This window comes from Catharus ustulatus, chromosome 4, assembly GCF_009819885.2.
Source record: "Catharus ustulatus isolate bCatUst1 chromosome 4, bCatUst1.pri.v2, whole genome shotgun sequence".
NCBI lineage: Eukaryota > Metazoa > Chordata > Aves > Passeriformes > Turdidae > Catharus > Catharus ustulatus.
Window position 1 is genome coordinate 57819389 of NC_046224.1, and position 19310 is coordinate 57838698.

A 19310-nucleotide genomic window follows, 5' to 3' on the forward strand; every position below is an offset into this window, starting at 1 on the left:
CCTCTTTTCCTGACAAGTCTGCTCCCTTCTGGTTCTTGCACCATTTTAAGTTGCACATTCTTCGGCTTCTCTGCAGGCCGGTAAATTTGATTGTTGTAAGGAATGAAGATATATTTAGGAATGACTGGAACAAAAGGATTAGGACTTCATGCAGAAATTATATTTCACTGGCTGCAGTGAAATCTTAAAGATGATCGTGTTGCTTCTATGTAAATTAAACCAAGTTTTCAAAATAAACTATAATATTCATAACCCTCAGAACCTATCACTCTAATGGTAATTAGCCTTTTATATGTGAGAGGGAGAATATTATGATTAAAGGCAGTGACAAAGTGGAATGACATTACCCTAGAAAGACAAACAGTTTTCCAAAGGAAACAGATCTTTCAATCACAGATATGAACCAAGTCCCTGAATTGAAGCAGAGAATAGAATTGCATTTAATATAGTGGGAAAAACTTTACTTAGGATAAGTTAATGTTCAGCCAGTATAGATCAGAAACAGGATGGCAACCTCAGATATATATATATATATATATACCTAATTTCTCATCAGGAGTATTGCAAAGGTCAGTAGCTTTTATACTGTGTTTCCTGCCAGTGTTTGTAATATGGAATTTAAATATCTGGTACAATGGGAATAGATCACATCTAGCTGATACTGAACATTTTCAGCTCGATTTTCTTCTTTACACAGTCCTTGTAAGTGCCAGCAAAGATCTGACATGCTTGAACCTGTCTACCCTGGATCATCATTGCTTCATAAAGTGTTGTCATTAACACCAATTCAGATTAAACATAAACCCTATTCAAATCTGGCTATTCTTTTCCATTCAATGGTGGTAAAGTTCTTGTCTGTTTGATCTGTATGATTGTGCAGATAGAAAAAAAGGAAGATGGAAATTAGGCTTGTGTCCCTTTAGTAAGACACTTAAATATTCTTAAATACTTTAAAAATATTAAATTGAATAGTTAATCCATTATTTAAAACAAATGGTCTAATGACTTTGAAGATTACAGTAAACAATATCATAGCAGGAGATGGAAGATAATGTGAAAAGAATTACACAAAGTAATAATGGAGCCGCTTGATTTAATTGTTTTCACTCAAAGGCATTCTGTCTTGAACCTTGCAAATATGGCGGCAAAAATATCATTTGCATCTTCAGGGTGTAGAATTTTAAAGAAACAATTTCATGAGAAGAAACCCCCTTGGATATAGACAGGGCTGCTCGACTTAGGGCCAGTGTAATCCACTGATCTTTATTTACCTTTGAAAAGCTTGCTTTTGTACGAACGACAGAAAAAAGTAAATAATTTTAATCACTTTATTTCTTGTTCAAAATACATATGAAACAATTAGAATAAAATTATTTCAAATGAATTATTTTATTTTTCTTATCTTTTTAAAATATAAAATTATCACAAACTGTACACTTCATAACATCTCTTGAGGTTTCATTGTTACGTAATTTTTTCAGAACTGACAAATAGATTCACACTTTCTAGAGAATACATTGTAAAAATACTGAAATATGTTACAGCTCTCAAAGGCTAGTGCAAAAAAACCCATTTACTATCAGTAGTACAATTTATGTTGTCAAGTTTCACAAATGGCCATTTAGCGCATACAAAAAGCCAGTAACACAAGTTCAAAAAGTTTTGTTTTCTTGTCTCTATAACGCAGAAGCCAAGGATATTGACTTGAACAATGTCTAAGTATCAAATCACAGACTTCAGTTTAAAAGTCACATCAAGAACACTGAATAAAGGGTACTAAAACAGTCAGGTATTTAATATTAGATCTTGGTCAGCCAACACCACATAGCGAGAAGAGACAAAATCTTAGAACTCTGCAGTTCTTTGTAAGCTACATAGACTTGGCAACATTTCTGATCTAATCATAAAGATTGTTTTAAAGGTAGGGAGTTCTGTTAGAGTTTGGGCCAGTTAGGGTCTAATCCAGAACCCTCAATGTCACAAAGATGCTCATCCTGACAGGCATTGTGTTGGGTACTTTCTTTTAGCATATCAAGATATTAAGTGTTTAAATATTAAGTGGGGTTTATTTAGCTGTCAGTATTTTCTGTGGCCAGGAACTCCATTTTAACTTCCTACCTTTGAAGCATACACCCCACAACCAAGCATATACTAGGAAAACATGGTGTTCTGTGCTGAAGCAAAGATGTGGCTAATATCTGCTCTCCTCTCCCTGCTTCAGTTTTCACAAGAAGCGCACCGAAGCCAGCCAGCTCAAACGCAGCATGGACTACAAGCTCATGGAAAGGAAGGAGAAGATTTTTGGGCCTCCCCTTGTGGTGGCTGGAGGAGCACCTGGATGGTTCAGAGGAGCACCTGGATGGTTCAGAGGAGCCAGTGCTACAGTCCTGCTGCTGGAGGCGGTGGATGCTGGGCAGAGCAGGGAGCCCGTGGGGCTTTGCCCACTCCCATCCCAGCCAGTAGGGCTATACTGAGATTAACAGGTTGTTGTTAACACAGTATTTCACATGGTTTGCTGAGCAAACATCCTCCTGATCTCCCCAGAAAGTGGAGAAAGCACAAGTTAGAAGTGCCTCTCCAAATCAGGATGCCAGCTTGCCAGCTTCTGTGATATAAAACGACTCAAATCCCATCCTTAGACATGTGCATTTAAGTCCAACATATCCTACAGAAACCTAAATAGAGACGCATAGAAAGAATTTAGACCTACACTTGGAAGAAAGAGAAACAAGGAATAATATTAAATATATATCTATGCATTTTCCTTCTAATGAGAAATTATTTTCTATTCATTTAACAAAATTAAACTTTGTTCAATATTTCTTCCATAGAAATATAGACTGAAAAGAAGTGCTTTATATCTGATGTGCAATAGGACTATCTAAAAATTCCATATGAAAAGTTTAGTCTAAACACACACCCTCTGAGCTTCAAAACAAAATGGCATCTTGTGTAAACCTGCATGCCACCATTAAATAGGAAAAAGCTGTAAAAATACATCACCTCCATGTCTGACTACATACCCCAGACATTTTTATTTACCAAGTCAGGCAGCCAAGGCTCATCGTTCCTACCAGTATCAGAAAAATCATCATTTGCAATAATAGTTCATACCCTAGAGATGTGCCGAAGACTTCTAATATAGTCTGAGCTGTCAGAAAGTGACAAAAATCCATGGTGGATGTAAGAGAAGTCATTCTGCTTGCCTTGAGACTGGGCTCATTTTAAAAGATGCTATGATGCATCCTCACATGTAACCTGATGCAGAGTGCTCTGAAATCAATAGCAGTGGTCCTGCTGGATTTCAACGTTGAGCTGGCCAAGTATGTAGTGCTGTGCTTTCAGAGGAAATGACATATTATAAAGGCCTACAGAGTGACTTTGCTGGATACATTTAATGGTCTATTGTAATGATATTAAGAAAATATTTTCATTGTAATTAATACAAGAACAATTGGAGTATAAAGTAGGAAGTGATTAGCCCGAAAGAAAGCTCCTTTTGAAAATGTGCTAGAATTCTTTTATATTTGAAATAGAGAGATGAATAGATTTTTTAGCAATGCAAAATATATAAATGAATGTGTATTGTTAATACTTACACCATAATAGGCTGAATTGAATCACTTTTATTGTGTTATATTATTCCAAGAATATGAAAACTACACTAGATACATTTATGGTTTTGTGTTTTTCTTGAGATAGCCCAAAAAGGGAGGTGGAATATTCTAATTCTAGTCAGAAAAAGTTCCATAAAAAGCAAAATGTCTTTTCATCAACATCTTGATATCTTGCTGCCACAGATATTTTTTGCTGAAAGGCTTTTTCAACTTTTTTTTAATTAGTATTATTTTCAGTGCATGAGTAGATTGGTACTTTAGTACCACTTTTTGCCCTTCTAGATATTAAATTATAACATTTTGTGTTGAGAAAAAGTCCATTTTTAACAACAGTACATGAAAAAAAGAGGAAAGAAATATTTAAAAGCCATGTTGGTATCCTTTGAATGAAATCTCTTTTCTCAGCACAGATTGCTCATCATCAAGACCCCTTTGAATATGATTACTCTTTGACTTCATAGACTGCCCTGTACCTGGAGGGATTTTAGTGGTTAAACCTCATAGCTTCTCAGAAACCTGGCTGTGACCTACAATTGTTCGCTACTGGCAAGTAGCTAAAGTGCAATAGTGCCAGGCTCCCCTTTAGAGGAATACAGAAAAAGTCCAGCTGTGCAGATTTTGGCTGTTGGCTAAGATAAAGCTATAGTTTCTCATTAGTGATTTTGATTCCCTAGCCCAAAGTTACCTTTATGGACTAAGAACTGAAAAGGTTGTAGGTTTAAATAAATTAATCACATTCTTGTGCTATAAGGATAATTAAGATCATTAAACACTTATACTACATGAAGCTTGAAAGGAATATATTTAAGAGTGTGAGACGCTCTTTGGAGAGTCCACAAAATTCTCCTTTTTCATTTTCTGTGGCAGCCAAATCTCCATTAATATGAAGAAGAAAGATACACCCGTCCACACATACTCATTTGAAAAACATAATTACAGCTGGCAATTCTCTCGGTCTGCTATGCAGTCATTTCTCTCATAACTATTATTACACAATTAAGACTCAGAAAACTGTGGTGAGGGAAGTAATGGTCCTCTATTGATCACTGTGATTTTTAATAAGAGGCAGCCACTCCCAGGGTGAAACATTCACAATGCGCCCACTACTGTATGACAATCTGGGACAAAGGAATGAGAATCCATTATTCAGCTGAACCTCCATGAATAGAAAGAACAGGAGGAGATGGGATTTGGCTGAAACCTCAGTTCCAGGACCCTATTCACACACAAAGACCTGTGGGATAATAAATGAGAAATACACCATAATTATGACTTCAGATTTTTGAGTCATCAGAGAATTAGCACCTGCAGCAGTCCAATGACTTCTCCACCATTTTGTGATGTTAGTTGAGGCTTGACTTGAGATCAAAATCAGTACCTTGTGCACCACAGCAGCATTTCCAGAGATGTTTCCTACTGGTGATTCAAACACTCTTTGTCAGAAGCTTTAATAATGTGGTGACATTATACAAAAATGTTTTTCACTTATTAGAGATCTTCCAACCTATGTCAGGTACAAATAAATAGGAAGCTATTACAGCATCTGAGTAGATGTGGGAAATGTCCTTTTTTGCCTCACTTGTGCTTTGAGGAAAACACCAGGGGGATAGGATGTGCCATGAGAAACTACCCGTGCTCTTTGCACTGTGAGTCCTCTGAGATCTGTGGGGCAGAGGGTTGCTTTTATTTTAAGGGCAGACTCAGGTTCTGAAATTGGCTCCCACTACCCAGCTACTTTGTGAGCTTGCTATGGCCATGCAAGATATGAGGTAGGGGAATGACACCAAAAATCTCTTTCTATTTGGATGTATTTTTATGCATACATTTTTCTCTATTTTTTTCTGGAGGGCTGTTTTGATACTCTATAGGCTTTTCCATTCCTCTGTTGTCTCTGGTTATGTCAGACATCACAAGAGGTTTTAAATATTTTCTTGTTCAGTCCTCTTCACTCTGATCCTATTATCAGTCTCAAATCATAGCATATTGAAAAAAGCAACTTGACCCTTTTTCTCTCTCCTCTTCCAGACTACTTTTATGGAAATGTATCTGCTTCACAAAAACATCCAAAAGCCTATAATTTCTCCTGGAATTGTCCTAGAAAGTGTCTCAGAAAAAAAACCAACAAAAAACCAAGCAGATTATTTTTGTCAGTGCGTATCTTAAATTCCTAAAATTCCTGTCTGTGATGTTGACAAACATTTTTGATATTTGAAAGCACACAGGGCCAGGCAACTAGGAATTCTATACCTGCAGGAAAATACTGCTTTATAATCAGAAACACAGTCTTTCCTTTTTAAACTAAGAGGCACCAGGATATTAGGTCTTAAATCTATACCATTATTTTACAGAGGAAAGCAATTTTAAACATATTCTAGAGCTTTATTTATTGTACAGAAAGTTTTTACTCCCGGCTCTTGTTTAAATGTTATTTTACTTTCCTCATGGGTGGGTGCATTGATAGATTTACTTCAGGATCTTGAATTTTTAAGGTATGAAAATATCCCAAACTGTTTAAAAGCAATGTCTCAAAAACATGTATATGCTTGCACTTTGAAGGAGAGGAAAATTGTATAAAAGGCAGGTAGCTGCCATGAAAACATATTTCTGGCACTCTTTTCTAAGCAATGACTTTTTGAACCCTGAAGTTGTGATGAAATAGCTGTGCCTTCATCCTTTCCTTCGTTTGTCTTCAGTTCTTTTTTTGGGTCAAGCTTCCTGACTTCACCTCTCCAGGGGAGAGGCAGGATTTCACAATTCTTTAATTTTTGCTGGGCTTTGGGACACCCTTATCTGTTGTAACTGTGCCAACCCAGGCAGTCTGAATGGATTTGCAACTTTTCTTTTAGGGAGTTTGTGACTACTCCACTTCATAAAAAATAGAATGGTATTTAAATATTTAATCTTAAATATGCAAACTTAAATATTTCAAGTGAATGGAATTAAAAATGAAAGTTTATGTGCATGTTTGTCCTGCCTCAAGCTTTCCCATCCATTCATGGGAGAGCAAACAAACCTATTTTCTCTGTAAACTACAGTACCAGCTTGCATCTCCAGCCTGCTCAGACATAAATCTTGTCTGCTCTGAATCAGATGTTTTGATCTTTTCTGTGCCTTTTTTTCCTACGCCTGCTTGGGATTTTGCTATTTTAGAGGAGATGAATTTGTTCAGACTGGCTGTAGCATCAGCAGACTCTCCCAGGTGACCAAGATGGACATTAACATTTTATACAACTCATTTACTCCTGAGAGACACTCCCCTGTCAAGCATTTTCTGCCAGTTTTCCCCTAAAGTTGATTTATTGAACTCATCTAGTTCAGGATCAATAGTCAACATATTGTATTAATAAATTATTCCACTTTCATCACAGCAGCTCTGTGACTTCCAGCAGATCCAACTTCCAGAACATACTGCCTTGATTTATTTTTCAGGGAGTCATCATTCCTTTTCCACAGGAGGGAGCTTTGGTGTTCTGGCAACCTTTATAACCTGTGTTTATATGTGTTAGTTTTGTTTTGACAATGCTGATATTAATGATCTTCAACAGCATCCACACGGCTCAGCAACACAGACTTAGCCACAGACTGCTGTAAGAAATGTTCTTCCTTGGATCAGCAAGGCACAAACACTTATCCTTAGTACCAACAAAGTGAATAGTCCCCACGACGGCAGAGTGCCAAATCAGTTTTTCCTGTTATGCAAATTGAACGTGCTTTCTGCCCTTCCAGGGGACTGAGCCCCATGGGGCACAAGAATCACAGTCTGCGCTTGGGTGGAGAAAGATTCACATGGCAATAGCAGAGGCATTCTCCTCTCTGAGCCTGCAAAGAGGTTTCCCAGCAACAGCAACATTGTAGAGGTGCTATCAGATAAAAGATAAAATCACAGCCCTGAGCACCTGCCACCATCAAGCATCCCTTAGCACTCAGCACAAGACTGAAGGTGTTAGTTCCATTTTCCTGACTAGATTCCGCTGCGAAATTCAAATCCCACCTGCAGCTTCACTTTCTCTTAGATTTCTAGCTCCTGGTTTCCTGCATGTTGTTAAAAAACTGCCCTTTTCCGAGGTTAAGGGAAAAGCAAAATTGTGAAGGGATATTTATTCATCTAGCTGAGTAAACAAAAGACACTTTTAGAAGTTAAGGTATTATTTGCCTTGGTAAAGGCAAGTGGCTGTGATCAGCACCTCAATTAACTCCTATGCTTAATGCTGATGCTTCTTCAGGAACGTGCTTCTTTTGTCCTGTTTTACAGCAGAGAAAAAAAGGACAAGTGGTAAAACTATTGGAATTATTATCAGTTTCTGGAGGAAGGTTTCCATTTCAGGGCATTTACAGTTGGATGGAACTGTCCACTGCCACATTTTCCTTCCTCTTTCCTAGCTCTGTGGTCTGCTCTGTGCCACAATTTAGCTGTTTTCAGAGAGCTCAGTTTAGACTGGCAAGGCTCAGAAGCTAAATGAAAGTGAATCTTGAGTTAAACTGAGCCTCTGCTGTGGTGTGAACGAGAGAGAAAATGTCTCATCAAAACATGCATTCATATTTCTGATATATATGGTATATTTTATCCATATTTTGGATGGTCCAGCACATATTACACGAGCTTTGTCCAAAAGTCACCTCACTGTCTGATTAAAGTATATGTCACATTTTAACACCTGCTGAATTTTCAAGCATGTTCTTTTGTAGAAATAGTGTCATATGAACTTTTTAGGTCAAGGAACTATCATTCAGTACAAATTTGTCAAGTGAGTAGAAACGTATTTCTGATTAGGTGTGGGAGTTCTGTTGTAACAGAAATGCTAAATAGTAGTGATTGTACATCCAGCAAGTGCAAGTGCTTGTATGTGCAAACCTAGGTTTTTGCATGCTCTAATAAGCTGATTTTTAAATTTGGCAGGCACATTTACGGATTTCCGAAAAATTTCACATTTTCAGCAGAAGAAGAACTCTATTATTGAGTTCTGTAATACCCTTCTTTTAAATGTTTGCTCACTCAAAAAATACAGTCAAATGATTTCAGGTATATAAAGCCTGTGAAATTAATAGAGTATAATAAAAAGTTAGTACATATAAAAGTTTATAAAAAAGAGATAGCAAAATAATCTTTGAACCAGACTATCATGTATATGATGTACATCACCATGTTAAAAATTTTTAAAAGGATTGCATTGAATGCAATAAAAAAGCTGAGAAAGAGGAGAAAAGGATGGATCACATTAGTCTTTTAACTAATTTTGCTCTAAATAATTGCCCCAAAAATGATTCCACAGAAAGAAATTAGGTAACTAACTGTTTTTTCCCTTGAAAAAATCAATCAAATGAAAACATTTATTGTTAGTTTAATATTTTCCTAAAAAATACTGGAAGTGGTAGTGATTCTTTAAGAAAATATATTATTTAGTTACGTAAATATAAGAAGTCCAAAGAATTGCATTTATTGAAGAAGAAATTTTGCAGGGGAAGTTGCAGGCCACTTTATCTCTGACCAATATTCATATTCCTAAGACCAACATAGACAAAAGATGGTGAGGAAAGAGCTGGTTGCTTGCTGGATGTTGAGGAGAAGGGCCATGTCAGCGGGACTGTAAAATGTAGTGATCCAGCTTCGAGGTTATGAAGTCCAGGACATGACTTAAATCTTTGTGAGCCTGTGCTCACCTGTGCAGTGTAAAAGTATAAAAAAAGCCAGGCTGTGCAAATACAATTCTTATTAAGAACTGGTATTGTTTCCAGTGAACTGCTTCAAGAATAATAACTCAGGTCTTTAGGAAAGGAAGCTTTTCTAACTGATGTAAACATACTACAGTATATTTTAAACCAACCGTTTGCCACATTTGATTTTTCCCAAATTAGGGTAATGCATGAGATGTAGGAGAAATGTGGATAAGCTGGGGAAAAATTAACAGGTTGAAAGCAGAGAACTTGCAACTTCTCCAGATTTCCAAATCAAAATATTTAAAATTCCTTAGTAAAGATATATAGCGATCAACATACTCCTTGACTTAAACTATGCTAAGCTCTTCCTTGGTGCTTCTGTGATGTTGGTAAGTGTAACTTGTAACCTTTAAAACAGTTTTAAAGCCAATGGTTGGGTTATACTAAGTGCATATCCTGTCCATTTGAGATAGCTAAGGAAACAATGGGAGGAAAAATCTTTCTCACTAATTCTACTAATCACTTCTAAGGGCATAAATATAATTACTTAAGGGATCATTTTTTGGAGTTAGATGTCCAGATGATTTTATAGCCTGATTTCTCCTAGATGCAGAGCACCCATTGATCAAGATTAGACACAGAAGTCATTCACTATTGTTATTAACAATACCAAAAATAGCACAACGAGGGGCCACAAACCGAGCCTTTGGTATTTGACAACAATTAAAATTTAAGGAAATGAATTTTGAAATACCTTGCTACCTATGATGAAACATACAGGATACTCATGGAGAACAGTAAAATAGGTAAAAATACGTTGCTCATTGATGAACATTTATGCTACATTTGGTTGTGAATTTGTTTGCTTTTTGGATATTAGGTGCAAAAAAGTGCAAAGAATATTTAGTTAACTGTTACAGTACTACATTACAAAAAGTATTTTCTAGGGCACAAAGGCCACTATTGGTATAATTTATGTTAAGATAAATGTATACATAAAATAGTTTTTCAGTCTCCATAAATATATCTATATCAGTCTTGCAGAATCATGTTGAAAATTATCTAGGCTACAGAATTTTGTTAGGATTACAATGGTGGGAGGGAAAAAAACTTCACAGAGGAGAGTTTGTTCTCCTATTAAAAAAATTACTCATCCAGAGCAAATGGAGGAATTAAATTCTTCAAGGCTGCTCTGCATTTGTGGTGATGAAAATACAGTCTTAAGTAGGGAGGATCAGTGTTCAGCATTACCAATCCTCTCTGGGAGAAACCATTTCTGCCTGGAGGCCATGAATAACAACCTGAGACAGGCAAAAACTTGAACTGGAGCCTTTTCTTTTTTCCCTTCTTTCTTTTTTTACATTTTTTGTTTTACTTGTTTGTAAAGACTGTCTGAGAGATTGATTTTTGTATTTATTTGCTTCCTTGCTGTGTTCATAGGTACAGGAGGCAAGGTACAAAAGCTGCCTCTTTTGTTTTTCTTTTTACTTAGATACTCCTGTAATATTAAGACCAGCCCTACCAGCTGTTCTGGAGCAGTTAAGACTCTTCAAGGTCTTAGAGATTTTTGTCTGTCTTAGAGGTTAGGCAGTGGCCTGGAGGGACTGGATTTTCAGGAACACATTCTGCATCATCCAGGCTAAACCAACTCAAAATGGTACTTCAGAAGTTTGCCAAAACAACCTTTTCCCTTCATATATAGATTAATTCTCAAAATTTCTTTCATTATCATAAGTCAATCTTCCTTTGGTGTTTTTCTCCTACATGACACTTCTGTAAAAATGTTGTTTTGGAAAACACTGTCACTTTTCTTTATATATATTGAAAAGATACTCAATGTGCCACCACCCAACTTTTTCTAATTTCAGTCCAGTTTTCAAAACCTCAGACCAATCATGCCATCTGTGCTACACTCTTCACAGAAAAAAAGAAAAAAGGAAAAAAGACATTACCAATCTGATTTATCTTACTGAAGTAAACTGCAGTGTTTAGAGATAAATCCACAAAATAATATGTAGTTTTCTTCTAGTTTTTAAATTATCTGACTCCAGACGATAGATTTTTGCATTTGCTGTCACTGTGTATTCTAATAAATGAGTTTACTTGCTTTTAAAATAGTCACACTTCAATTTCTCTCTCCATAGACTGACAGAAAACACCTCAAATCATCTCAAATTCATATTTAGCTTATATGTCTGGAGGCATCCAGCCAGGAACTAGAAACTAAATTCGATGTGTGCTGTGCACTCAGTCAAAATAACTTCAAAGATATCTAAGTCTGTCACATTAAATCAAGAATCACAAAAATGTTGTGAGTAACTGCAATATTTGGTCAGTTTTGTGAAGAGCTAAATCACATTAAATCAATTCCTTTGCTTCTGAGCATTCTCTCCTCTGCAGTTTGACTTGTGTAGAGATGCAGCTGTCATCATGAGTGCTGGAAGGTTATAACTGCATAGATCCAGTTCTCATACCTGTTTCATAAGGGCTGGACTGAAACCCACTGAAGTCAGTCCACCTCATTGGCTCCAGTGGGCTTTAAATCAGCCCTTCCTCCCTGCCCAAGGAATTAACGGATTTTCCAGATACTCAAAACATGACAACAGTTTTGGTATTTTTTTTCATGCAACATTCAGCTTGAAGTGCTATCTTGAAGTCATAGAGGATTTAGTGCAATTTAGAAGGAATTTACTACATGAGCTATATATGACTATTTGCTCTCCCTCAAAAGAATTAGGTGTTAAAAGCTGCAGTAGTTTTGAATTGCTTAAGGGACCTTTTTTTCTTGTTTCTTTGCCTATGAAAGGATACAGGCACCATCAAAACACTGCTTAAATATGACACTGGATATATGCCAGAGATAAAACAGGTGAATGAATTCGCACAAGGAAGAGTTATATATGAGTCAAATCAACTTCATTTGCACATTGACAAATTATTATAAACTGTCATATAAGACTTAGAATATGAAATATGTATTTTGATAAAAAAATATGGATACAGTTCATCTGAAGAAGCCAAACCTTCTGTTTATGTAGATGTGAGCTACGAGGGAGCCTTGGACACTGGCCACGATGAACTCACTCTTGCTCCCTAGGGTGTAAGCGGTGGTTTGGGTGAGGAACAGGATCCCTGGCTATCAAAACTTGTTGCTCGGCCAGGTAGCTGCAAGAAAAGTGTTATATTTACAAACATCACCATATCTGGCTGTGCATCATGCTCACTTCAGAGGATGAAAAACTCTTTCAAAAAAGAATCCTAATCATATCTAGACACTTTCTAGTCTCTGGATCAAAGTCTCTGGTGTCAAAGTCTCCAGCAGAACGAAGAATGGAAAGAAAATTTCTGCAGGGACCTTCTGAGGTGCCTCTGACTTGTTTTACAGGAGTGGGTTTATTTCACCAACAGCAGTGGTACCTCTGTCTCCTAACTTACATAAATCAGACAGACCAATGAACCTCTAAAAGACACTTCTCTGCTGCTTTGACTCTGTTTCCTTGTCCCCACACTCTTCTTGGTGTTTTACTGAAGCCTTAATATTATGCTTTTGCTGCCTGTCACAGGACATGTTGTGCAGCCGAGTGGGGAAATCAGACGGCCACAGGCAGCAGCTCATTTTTCTACAGTTTGCTTTTGTGATGGGCTAAACAGTGCCTCTGTGCCCTACTGCTTCCTAAGGCTTCAATATGTATCTTTCTTAGTCCAGAGCTGTGAGGATTTTGTGTACAGAACACTAACAATGTGCGGCCACAGCAGATCGCAGAGGGAGTCCGAGCTCAGGGACTTGTAGATATAATCACCTCTACATTTGAAAAAGCTTCCAGTAAGTGCCTGTTGAATAACTCTGGAGGGAGCTGCTGGTATGTTGCCACAATTTAGCTTAATTTGCAGGCCAGTTCCAGATTAATGTTTTAGCAACAGCAGCTTATGTTAAAGATTTTTGAATAGGAAATGATTGCTTTTGAAATTTTTGCAAATGATCTCTTCTAAGTAGCTGTAAGTTCTTTATCATAATCTCTGGAAATTTTAAATGTCTAATGTAATCTTATAATCTTGGAAACTGTTGAAAAGACTGTTTAGAGTGATAGAGAAACTCATGCAACTAGATTTAGGCTGTACTAATGACCTTCTACCTGATCTGTAGGTGCTGCACTGATTTTCATGATTCTCAGAAGTCCATAAATGTGAGGGACAAGAACACTCAATGTCAAGGAGAAAATTTTGCTACGCCTTACCTCTACTAGTGGGTGCCAGTGAGTTATTGGTTTACGTGGGTAAGCCAACATTTCATTCCAATGATCTCTTCCAAGGCCTTCGGCATCAATTCCTGTCCGGCATACTCCAATGACCTCGTTGTGCCCTACTCTGAGAATTGTAGAGACAGAAAAAATTTTATTTTTAATAACAAATAGTTTTAATAACATCTGATATACAATTCTGTTCACTGGTTTAGTGTGGCGCATAATACATGACCAAAGTTTTCACACCATTTATTACAGATATTAGTTTTAATGGTGGTGTAGTAATATTAAATTCTGTAATGATAACATCAAAAACCTCCAGCCACTACCAGAGTGCTTCTAGCAGCTATAAAAATAGCAATGAAAACATAATCCTTGCCATTAAAAGGTTACAACCCAAAAGACACAAGGACACAAAAGGATCATAATACACAAACTTTTCTGAAAGGAAACATGCTTGAATTTTGTGGGAGAGGAAGGTGAAGGAAAATGGTGGGGAATGCATTTTCTGCTGCAAATGCTTCAGACATAATTTCACAAACTATTTCTCAGCTCTAGCTGTTGTGATCTTTGGAAGTTCAGTCACAAATGTGAAAGGTAAAAGTCATAGCTGTAATAGGCTATATTTTAATACTTTGTGCTCCTCACAGTGCCATAAACTGTTTGAGGAGTGCCAGAAAATAATTTTCCGTACCTTGACTCTATGTACCTTAGAATAACAGTTTCTAATTTCCCCTTGGCAAGGGCTGGGATAGGAGGATCTGAGGCAGACTGAAAGTGTGCAAGCTGCTGTGCTCCTTCCCTGCTAATGGCACCACGCTGCCACTCACATCTGACTGAGAAAGTCTTCCTGGCACAACTTGGAGAACAACCAGAAATCTGATGGCAAGGGAAAACAATCTGAAGGGTGATGCTACTAAATTGGACTCTCACTGTTTATTTGCCCTGCAATCTCAAAAGCTCATTACTAATAGCTCTTGAATGAAGCAGATTTGGCTTGGGCAGGATTCTGTCAGTCATGGTCTCATCAACTTGCGTTCCTTGAGCCACTCTAAGCAGGAGTCTCTTCCTGTCAATTCTCATTGGAGCCATACATAATTAGCCTTAGACATATTACCAGTGATGGCTCAACCCAAAGGTTACATATTGAAAGTTACATATAGAAATGTTATTTTTCTGAATCAACTGAAGAATAAATTATGACTTAATTCAATGATGTAATTAGCATTTAATTTCTTTTTAGCAATTGAAATTTTCTATAATTTCAAATACCTGGTATTTAAATAGAAATTAGAGGTGTGCAGGACTTTTTAAAGCTAGAAGACATACCTGATTATAACGTTTGTACATAGTCCAACCCCCAAAAATGGACAGGAATGTATGTCAGGGTTAGTGGCCTGAAAGAAAATTGAGCCATATTTCTTCCTCATCTCAGTTATTTATGACACAGATAAAATGCCATGAACTATAAAAGGTGTGGAAGCTTTACACCTCTTCAGTAAAAGGCCCCAAGGTTTTATCTTTTGTGACACTGAAGCTGCTTGTAAGCTCAAGGAGGCAGAAAGCGTCACCTGCACTGATCAGGAATTGTCTCAATGGTCAGAAAGTGAACTGTGCTTACCTGTCATAATCCATGACTGCAATGGAGAGGCTGACCTGGTCCACGTTCTCTGGAGGGATATCAAAGATGATGGCCTCATTATAAATGGGATTCAGTGTGTTCTTCTTTGTGGTTGTTTTCCGCTTTTTCAGCCTTCGTCCCTCGCACATCAGTGACACTTTGACATATGGATCTAAGGAACAGATAATCAGTTCATGCATTAGGAGTCAAAGCCATTCAGAGGTGCAGCATAAGAGCAGTATTTGTGGTAGGAGTGTTATACTGCTAAGGTAAAAGTTGCAAAGATATGAGTGACCCTGGCAAGCACTGTTTTCATCACACTGTTAATGCAAAGGAAAGGTACAAGCATGTCAAACAGACACACTGGCTGCCAGTCCATCTAAACAGGGTCTGTATCCATTCTTCTGCTACTTCTATCCCACAAAACCCAAGGAGTTCTTATTCATCCCCTTCCTGAATAGACTCTGCCTTGTTGAAAAGAAGTGGACTCACCTGATGCACCAGTTATATCCATTGCTTTGAGATTCCGACACTTGATGACCGTCAAAGTCATTCTCCCAGCAGTAGGCAAATAACAAAGGGAAAACATGATCTCACCCAAGTCTATGCTTTCCTGAAAAATAAAAGCAATTATTAGAAACCTGATAAAACTACCAAAATTCAGTTCAGATCATGTGAAACTGTAAGATTTTTTTAACAAGGAGAGAGGCTTCTTTCACAGCCTCAGATGCTACTAAAGAGGTCACAAGCAATTTCAAAACATTATTCCCATAAAGTACAGGAGAAGTAAAAGCAAAATAATATTTTCAGGACAAGATTTTCAATAACTAAACTGAGAAATTAAACAAAAATCAGAGACAAAACTTTCTGGATTCCTGGTCTTTTTGAGTTGAATTCAAACAAACAAAAAGGTGCTGAAAGTAGAATGTCAAGTTCTGCTCCTGAAAACACTCATACTCCATCATCCCAAACAGAAAGAAATCTGATGGAATGTTTAGGTCATGCACATTTACATGCCCTTTAGACACTGGGATTTATGTAGGAGAATAATTTCTGCACATGTTTGTGTATGAAAACTAATCCTGTCTTAAGTGCTTCAAAAAGAAGGACATGCCCGTAGAAGTTGCTCTCTTTACTGCTCTCAATGTGCTTTGAAAGGTTGCTTTATTTTGGAACAAAAGGAGTAGCACTTACAGCTTTCCTGGCTCAACAGCAACTTTTTGGAGGATAACATACTCAGAAGGATGGATAGGGTCCAGATGAGTGTTAATAATCCTGACAAAGAGACACGTTCTGTATTGAGACACTGTGCTAAGTACTCATGCAATAGGATGTTGCCATAGTTAGATGCTAATATACTTGAGATGTATAACCTAAGGAAGAGAGTTTCTACCAGTTCTTATTTTTTCCTTTTCTCAGTTATAACATTATCCTAGCACTGCAAAATTTAGGTTTTGAGATGTTTGTTATGTTCTAAATTGTTCCTGTTCTAAATTTTAAATCTCCCTACACCCAAAAAACTGCATAAGAAGAACTTAGGATATGGGTTTGTAAGGGGCATGTAAGGAAGCCACTCTGTAAGGCAACCACTCTCAAACATCTCATGTGATCTCCGAGGACTTATTTTTTTGACTGATACTAAAAAGCTTATTTTTAACATCTCAGCTTCAATATTTTATCCATCAAACCTGCAGTTACCCTGAGAGTACAAATTCGCTTGAGAGCTGCCGGATTTACTGTACAGCTGTTCTACAAGCATAATATATTTTTAAATGAAACATATTAAAATAATGATTGCTGTGTCAATGAAAAATATATTGTTTACAGTTATAAGACAAGACTGGGCTTCTTGTTCACATTCTACAGCTGCTTATGTGAACAGTTTTATTGACTTCCTTCAGGCTATTACTCTGTCTAAACTGAAACAAATATTTCACATCTTTCTTGAGTAAAGATGGACTTAATCACATGCTTTGGGGTATGGATCCTTTTGTATTTTGTTTTGGTATTATTTTTTCCCCCTGCATTACAGACTGGATTGAAGAATACAGTTTTGGAATAGCTTTAACGTCTCTGTTGCAGTGGTAATAAAATATTGACTTTTGTGTAGGTTAGTCAATTCACATGCTCAGTCATTTTGCTGGGATTTTGTTTTGAAAATTACTAGTTTGATAAGCATGTGAACATATGCTGTGGGCAAATTTCATGCTTGCCAGAATTTCAGATTTCTCTGAATTTCAAAATAATTGAGCTCACTCAGTTCACACAGGACAAATACAGCTATTTGACGTCTCCCTTTCTTTGCCACAAAGAGTGCGGAATTTTGTGCCACAGAGTAACTTGCCAATCTCAATTTTCTATTTCAGAAAACAAATAAAACTTGAACAAATGAATAGTACGTAATTATTTCCACTCATTTGTTACAGTGCCAAATGATGTCTTGTGTTTTACAGTTCTGACATATCTGAGCACTGTTTCAGGCCTAGTTTCTCTTACTCTGAATTCAGAGTCTGATGGCTGTTTCTCATATCCATATATCAAATAGATCTCACTCTTTTATTTGAAAAGAAAATAGAGTTCCCTGAGTTTCAGTGCTTCAAAGTTAGCTAAAGTCTATGTTGAAAAACTGATGAAGATGGGCTGGATCATGAAACACCATGGGTAGCTCATAAAAAGACTATTTTTTTCTTCTTCAGAGAGATGGTTTGTGTAGGTGAATGGAGAAAAAGTAATTTTTGAAGTCAGGAGTATGAACTTGAGTGTTCTATTATTTCTTTTTTAAGAGAAATTGGGTAGATACTCACACAAAGTTTGTGTGAGCTCAGCTGGTAAATAAGAATCCAGACAGGACTATGTACTACAGCTTAAATACTTTAAAAGAAGCGTTGCTCAAAATGCTCACCAAACTCACTCCATTATTACTCCACAGTACATTTTTGAGGAGCAAAGAAAATCAGTTTCTGCTCTGAGTACCTGCTAAGACTGGTGATCTTTCTTCATACGAGTGTGAATGTGTGAAATTCTAAATGTTCTTTTGAAGAATTAAGATTAAAATTATAGTATTCCTATATATTATAGTATAAGAAACTGGGTATTGCATAAAATGTCTGAGATATCTCTATTTTCACACACACACTTTTTATTGCTAATTTGAACACTAGAGATTCATAAATTTGGAGTTGAAAACACAGATTCAGACCTAGATTATAAACAGAGTAATACTTTGGGTTTTTTTGTTTTTTTTTTGTTTTGGTTTTGGTTTTTTTTTGTTTGGTTTTTTTTTTTTTTTTAATTCTCATGGCAGCCTTTGGTAATCCCATTGATCATCATGAGTAACATTTTAAAATGTTACTGGAAGCTTAAACATTATCAAATTTAGTTGAGATTTAAATATAAGATTCAATTTAATTTAGAACTCATTGCTATGGAAAATGAATGCTTTTCTCACTTTATAATACACTAGATAATTAAGTTGACACAAGTGATCTGACAGGAACCCTTCAGTACAAGCAAACCTGAAGAAACCAAGGCACAGACTGCCCCAACAATCACATCTGCGTTACAGTGCCTCAAACAAAACACTACACACAAGACACAATCCAGTGGTTTTCCTTTGTGCATATTTTTAAATAATCCTGAGATTGCCTTAGATATTTTCTGAAAATTGCACGATTAGATAATCGCCATGACACTTCATTTCTTTCATAGACCTATTTTGAGTTTTTCTTATTGAACTAAATTTGAGTTTCAGTTAACAGCTAGTTTTATGGATAATTGTAATGGTTGCCTCCCACTGGCTTCCAATAACAGGCACAGAAAAACCAGCATTGAGCACAACTGTACTTATGTAAATGGAAGCATTTGTTGACACTTCATATCTCCCCTCCTCTCATTTCCCTTCTGTACCACCAGCCGTCACACAGCATTAAGGACCTGAAACAGTGACCAGCACTCCACCAACTTCAGTTACTTTCATAGCTACCATTTTACCTCTATCCCATCCATTTTCTCATATGGTGGGTCTAGAACAAAATAAAACAAAGAAAACAATGGTCTCACATCAGTTATTCTGATCAGCTTTGTGGGTTTTGAGATACAAAATGCAGATTTTTTAAAAGAGCATAATTCTCATGCCACATTAGTAACCATGTGAAGGGATGTGCTAATAATAATTTT

At 36.8% G+C, this 19310-nt stretch overlaps 1 protein-coding gene across 1 annotated transcript in view; it reads right to left on the reverse strand.

Annotated features, from left to right (window-relative positions):
- Positions 1-1314: 1314 nt before the first annotated feature.
- The window catches only part of SYT10 (synaptotagmin 10), a 44141-nt gene continuing 26145 nt past the window's right edge, over positions 1315-19310 (reverse strand). Inside the window, exons 4-7 of the mRNA XM_033057682.2 lie at positions 15627-15747; positions 15135-15306; positions 13508-13637; positions 1315-12437 (exon numbers count right to left, since the gene is read on the reverse strand). Coding sequence (XP_032913573.1) covers positions 12366-12437; positions 13508-13637; positions 15135-15306; positions 15627-15747 — 495 coding nt within the window. The 3' untranslated portion in view covers positions 1315-12365. The remainder of the gene's footprint in view (positions 12438-13507; positions 13638-15134; positions 15307-15626; positions 15748-19310) is intronic.